General features: G+C 43.7%; 1 protein-coding gene across 1 annotated transcript in view; it reads right to left on the bottom strand.

Annotated features, from left to right (window-relative positions):
• The window catches only part of Tmem165 (transmembrane protein 165), a 23,459-nt gene extending 16,694 nt beyond the window's left edge, over positions 1–6,765 (bottom strand). Inside the window, exon 1 of the mRNA XM_008833316.3 lies at positions 6,495–6,765. Coding sequence (XP_008831538.1) covers positions 6,495–6,701 — 207 coding nt within the window. The 5' untranslated portion in view covers positions 6,702–6,765. The remainder of the gene's footprint in view (positions 1–6,494) is intronic.

Below are 6,765 nucleotides of genomic sequence, written 5' to 3' on the forward strand. Positions count from 1 at the left end.
GCCTAATTCTTACTTTTTAAGAGTGGGCTCAAACTCAGAGAACATCCTTTTCCCTGAGATGTCTCTTAGAACTGTGCTAATGAAACTCTCTAGTTGGAACTGTATGCTTGAGCCCAGTCCCACAATTTTATTCAAAATGGTTTCTCCAGGTTCCATTGGGGAAGTACAAGCTTGGCTCCACCCTAATCTTAACAGACCAAGCAGCCTTTTCATCCCTAGTTCTAGAATATCTCATTCACCCCAGGTCACCATCCTTCTCAATCGCCACAATCTCAAGGTGTGCAAAGGAGATGGGTGCTCAGTCTTTCAGCACTTTGATATGTTAATTCTCAAGCAGACCAACAGTTTATTCATTATCTTTTTGGGTAGAGTACCAAATTGAGATTCCCTGGAAATGAGATCAGGTACCCAGGTCACAAGACACAAGAGCACATGGTTTTGCTGGGGTTAATTAAAAGTCATCAATCTGGGACTGGAGAGAGAGCTCAGGGGTTAAAAGCACTGGCTACTCTTGCAAAGGACCTGGGTTCTGTTCCCAGCACCCACATGGCAGCTAACAACCATCCTTAACTCCAGTTCCAGGGCATCCAACACCCTCTTCTGACCTCCTCAGGCACTGCATGACAATGGTGCCCTTACACACATGCAAGCAATACACACATACACAGAAAATTAAAATTAAAATTTTAAGAAGTCATTGGTCCAAACTATGTCCACTTTACAAGTTATTCTCCCAAAACATGAGTTGAATCTTGAGAATAGGATCAGCAACTTACACTTAAAGAAAATTCAAACTTGCTGAAGGCTGGGGAGATGGCTCAGTAGGTAGAGCATTTGCCCAGTGTGTGAACCCAGGTGCTATAGCACCCTATAACCCTAGCTCTTCCACAGCAGGATGAGAAGTAGAGACAGGAGAATCCCCAGAGGCTCTGAGGACATCTAGCCTGGCACACGCAGACCAAGAGACATGTCTCAAACACAGTGGAAGTTAAGGACCAACAGCCAAGGCTGTCCTCCCAATTCCATATACACACTGTGGCACATATTTCCACATTCACCTATCAAACACACACACACACACACACACACACACACACACACACACACAAACACAAACTCATGTTGTTTTGTTTTTGGAGACAGGGTCTCACTATGTAGCCTAGAGTGGCCTTAAACTTAAAGAGTCTCCAGTTGGCAACCTCCCAAGTGTTAAGATTACAGGTGTGTGTTACCATACCTGGCAGAAAGAATTGGTTTTCACTTTCATTATCAAGAGAAACTGACAGCAAAGAAAAACATTAATTCTTGCTCTGGCCACAGAGCAATTACAATTAATGTACATTAATGAACACAATGTAACTTACTAAAATCTTTTCCACATGATGAAACCAGGCAATATGCTCCCTTTGAAACAAAACCTACAGTTTACTACCAAGCCGGGTATCCTCCTACCAAAAAAAGGGAAAGGCTTAACAAAAGTTATTGAGCAAGAGGTGAAATTATTTGAAGATAAATGAGTCTGAGAAAATGTTTAAGATTACCTCAGAACTACCTCAACATCACTGATACAAAGTAAGAAGCTTTTTCAGAAATTATAAAAATGTGATAAACCTGGTTTTAAAAGATGGCACTTATTAGGGATAGGAAAGGAGGAGGCAGTGTCTTCCTATGTAGTTGACACTGTAATGGAATGCCGTGAGTACCTACATAGCCCAGGCTAGCTTTAAGCACATACTCCTGGGATTATAAGTGTGCACTACCATACCCCACTAAAGACATTCTTTTTAAAGAGTTATTTTATTTGCATGTGGCTATATGTGCTGGTGCCTGTGGAAAGAAAAAGCGGGGCTAGGGATCCCTTGGAGCTGGAATTACAGGCATTTGTGAGCTTCCCCATAGGGTGCTGAGATCTGAACTCCAGTCCCCAGATAGAACAGTAGGCTCTCTTAACTGCTGAAGACACCTCTCCAGCCCCCTACTAAAAACATTAAGCTTTCAACATTATGTCTAAACCTTTGTAGATGATTTAGTTAATACTTTATTTTTGCTAATGTTACACTTCAATTCCTATTAGAATACACATTTAACAATTAATCTTTATAAAATATACTTACTTTAAGCCAGGCATGGTGGCAAATGCTTTTAATCCCAGCACTGGGAAGGCAGAGGCAGGCGGATCTCTGTGAGATGGAGGTCAGCCTGTTGTACACAGTGAGTTCCAGTCCAGCTGTGGCTGCAGGGAAACCCTATCTCAAAAAGACCAAAAAAAACCCAAAACAAACCTTACTTTAATGAACATTTAACATCTTTATTTTGTGAATATTATTCCATTAGGTATTTATATATTTAGATATCAGAAACTAAATAGTTTCACTGATGTCTTTTGATGACAGAATACCACCACCAAAAAAAAAAAAATGGAGTACCATAGCCATCATTTCATTCAAAGGTTATCCTGAGTCGGTGCTCACAGCTGATGGCTTCAATCATAGCTGTGAAGAGTCTGCCATCAGGATGTGAATGGAATGGAGTAGGACTGTGGCCTAAGAAAACGGAGAAAGGATGAAAGGATTCTGGTGGAAGTATTCTCAGATAAATAAGTACAAGAAATCCAAGAAACAGGGGAGACACTAAAGAAGGACCTGGGCAGGATCAGGCAGCGGGGTTTGTGTTTTTATCAACTGTGCTAGGCAACCAGGATAGTTCTTTGAATTCCAGAATACAGGATCCTCCCCAACCAAGAGTTGTGCTTCCTGTACACACACTCTAGGAAGAAAACAAAACTAAGAAAGTCACTAGAAATATAAAGGGCATAAAAACTGGGGTTTATTCATGACCATAGTTCAAAGCTAACTCTTGCCTCAGGCTCCCAAGTGCTGGAACTGCAGCTGCGTATCAGCACACCTAAAAGAAAAAGCACACCCAAAATACACAGAGAGCCCTATTCGGAAGTTCAAGCACTGCACCTGAAAGCATCCAGTAAGATACAACTACATACTTCTACTGTCTCTCCCACCTGAATGTCTGCCAATGAAAACGGGATTCCCCTTCCATTTTCAGAGGTCCACTCTCACTCAGTGGCATCAACAGGAAAAATTTAAAGAGGCTATACGCTTTTAAGACAACCACCGCCTGTAGTTGCAGAGTCAACAGAAACCCAGATACTCAACAAAGCTGAACCCTTGCTTATGTGGTTATTAAACTGTACTTTGATCATTTATGTCACTGGATATAAGCAAATGATACTTCTATTATACAGTTTAAGGAACAAATCGAAGAAAAATATCTTTCAATATACTATAGTACTACAAAAAATGAGTCACATCAAAAAGTTGGAAGATGTAATTAAAATGAGATAATTATTTTTGCTGTGATATATAAGAAATTATCATCAATGCCTAATGGAAAGAACCACCAAAATATGTGAAAAGGAAAAATCATAAGGTGTCTGCACCTTCCCTCCACCCCTAGTTGAAAGACAACTATCCATGAGACCACTGTGGCCAACGTTTCTACCAGTAACCTTTGTTTTGTTTGGCGAGTTTTCTTCCCAAGATCCTAAAAAAGATTAACAGCTATAGCTATTTCTACCTACCACTATTTCTGTCTTAAAAATCATAAGACTAAAAGTTCCATGAAATGCCTAGAAAGCTACACTCTCACATCTACCTCTGATGCTGAGGTAGATGGCAGCAGGCTAAACAATGCACTCTAAGAATAAAGTTCCTGAATCAGCATTTCAGTGCCATATCAGAAGTGGAACTGTAGGGCAGGGACAGACAGCCAGACCATGGCAGGCACCACCATCTGAATGGCAGCTCTGCTGCTGGATCTATGACTGGTGGAAGCAGGGTAAGCAGAAGAGGAAGCCCCCTTTATCCAATGTCATTTCTTACTCAAGTCCCTGGCCAGTTCCTCCCACATTTCTAAACCTGCCACAGGATTTGCATTAAGTATTTGTTATCAGGGGCATTTATTACTCCTGAGTTCAAATTCTCTCTCTCTCTCTCTCTCTCTCTCTCTCTCTCTCTCTCTCTGAAACTTTACAAAGAGTTCTAGAATTCATAGCTATATAATCAGCTTAGTTCAATTTTTCTAAGCAAAAACCAATCCATTAGTGGACAGAATCACATTTCAGGCAGAAGATGATAAAATCTTGAGTTTTAAGTTCATCTAGCAAATCCTTTAGCAACTGAAAAAAAGAAGTCTGGATATATACCATGACAATTTTTTTTTTTTGTGCTTGAGTTCATTCTGCAGCCACTTTTTCCATAAAGGTATTTAAAACCTCATGACAAGAACTGAGTGCAAAACCCTAGGTTTCTTAATAAACAATTATTTAGCAAACACCAAAAAATATGCAAAATCTTAGGAAAGACACAAAGATAAGTAAAATGCAAACGTGCTCAAGCATGAGCAAGCCAGACTGGACACACTAAACATGTACACAGGTTAGAAGAAACCAAGGCAGGGGGCCTGGAGAGATGGCTCAGGGGTAAAGAGCAATGACTGCTCTTGCAGAGGACCCGGGTTCGAGTCCCAGAACCCACATAGCCACCAACCCTTTGTAACTCCAGTTCCAGGGGATCCCTTCTTCTGACCTCCATGGGCTCTGCATAACATGGGTGCACTTACACATACACAGGCAATACACTCATACACATAAGAATATTTTTGAAAAAAAGAAGAAACCAAGGCAGTGTGTGAGTGTAAAAACAGATACAAGGTTAAATGTCCCCAAAAGGTGGCAAGGGAAAAGGAGGCATCAAGATTAAAAGCTTCCATCAACATGCTATCTATCAACCACTAAAAGCCATTAGCAAGTCAAACAAATGGCTAATAGTAGTCCCCAAGACAATGACGGGGAGGAGCACCTGGTAATTACATAAGGCTCAGGGATCTGGTTTCTAACTGGGGTTCTGCTAGGAATTAGGTTCTAGTTCTGTACTTATGTTCCCAAACCTAGATTTCCCCAGCCACAAACAGGAAATGTCACCTGCTTAACAGGGTGAAATGAGGGTGAAATCAGCTCCCTGAATCTTAACTTCACAATAATTAAGTCTAACATGGTGTGATTACTCAATTTCTTCCTGCGTACTTCCAGTAAGAATTCATTCTTTAACAAGATTCACTACTATGTTCTGGATAGGTGGTTCTTAGAAAGCTCTTGCTGTGTAAAATCAAAATCAGAATCTCAGAAATTTCCATCCTTTGGAAAACACAGAAAAACAAAAAAACACAAAGAACTGGAAAAGTAAAACAACAAAGTCAAATGGTGCAAATAAATGAAAAGTCACACTACTCAGGAGATCACATCTTAGAAGGACAACTTGGGAAAGGCTCCAGAGGAGGTATTTGCTGATTCTTGCAGATGGGAAGAGTTCTGACCTGCAGGCTTCAAGCTAATCTGTTGGAAAGTCTTTGTTTGAGAGACTGGTAAGGGAGCACATGTCAAGTCCCAGAGAGTTCTGGAAGCGTTGCTTTAGAGAACAGGATATAAGTCAGGGAGTGGTGGCTCCCTAAAAGGCCTGGGGTTAGTTAGTTGAAACCAAGTTATGAAGAAACCTGAATATCCATCCTGCCACATGGCTGAACTGAATTCAGTCAATACAGGGCCATTCACTGAAAAAGTCTGAAAAGACGGTAGAATTCGATGTTCAGAATTAGGTGGCACATACTGAGGTGGAAGTGGGGAACTGAATGCCAAAGTGGCCTCTTCTAAGGCACAGTAAAGAATTCCAAAACTTGGGAGTCAAAATTGGAAATACAGAGCCTAAGACAGAGGAAAGTGACTAAGAAAAGGGAGATTCTGTTAACATAAATTGAAATGTTAATTTACATCTATTCAGTGAAGGCCGGACAAAATAAAGGATCCTGGTTTATGTATAAATGCAGTTTTGATGTCCCCCCTCTGCAGCAGCACACTAACCTCAGACATATGATTCAGTGTTCCTAAGAGCCACGTTCTGCAAGCCAAAGCACGTTTTAAAAAAGCGAGGATGGCTGTGCATAATCTCTATACATTGTGTTTCACAAAAACACACCACAGGGTGTTCCAAACAGGATTGGGGTGAGCAGCTTTTTAACAATGATACAGCCCATGTTGATGATGATCCTTGGGGAATCCAAAGTCTCCCTGCTGCTACGGCGTAAAAACTTTCTACTTGGGATGAGCATTTCCAGTCTTTCCAGCATGACCCATCTGATCACAAGATCGTCCATTCCGGATTAAGCATCTCGGTCGTGGGGACCTAGGGTTCACTGGGGGCTCCAGGCTGTGCTCTCCCTCTCCCCTCCCCCATAAGCAGCAGAGCGAGGCCAGGCGGCGCCAGGGAAAAGAGCGCGGTCCGTCGCCTCCTCCCCAAGAGCAGGGGCCGGCTCCCCTCCCCCAGCCAGCCCGGAAAGAGGGCGGCGCTGCGAGCTGCCGGAGCTTGGTACCCGGACCCGCCCCACAGCCTCGCCCGCCCCATCCCCACCCGCTCCGGCCCGCTCACCTCCGCCCGGGCCGGCTCGGGGCCCTGCACTGCCGCCGGCTGAGGTTGCAGCTGCTGGGCTGGCGCCTGCGGCTCCGGGTTCCGGTGGCTCAGGTCTTCCTCAGGACCCGCCCGGACCCCGGCCGGGACCCAGAGCAGCGGAAGCAGGAGGAGCACGAGCAGCCGCGGCGTCGATGCCCAGCCGCTCCCCTGGGCCGCGGCCGCCATCCCGCCCGCCCAGCCGGCACCCACGCTGCGGCAGGAGGAAGCGCGGGCGAAGGGAAAGCCTGGC

The sequence above is a fragment of the Nannospalax galili genome, unplaced genomic scaffold (genome assembly GCF_000622305.1).
Source record: "Nannospalax galili isolate Female #2095 unplaced genomic scaffold, S.galili_v1.0 scaffold433, whole genome shotgun sequence".
In the NCBI taxonomy this organism is placed as follows: domain Eukaryota; kingdom Metazoa; phylum Chordata; class Mammalia; order Rodentia; family Spalacidae; genus Nannospalax; species Nannospalax galili.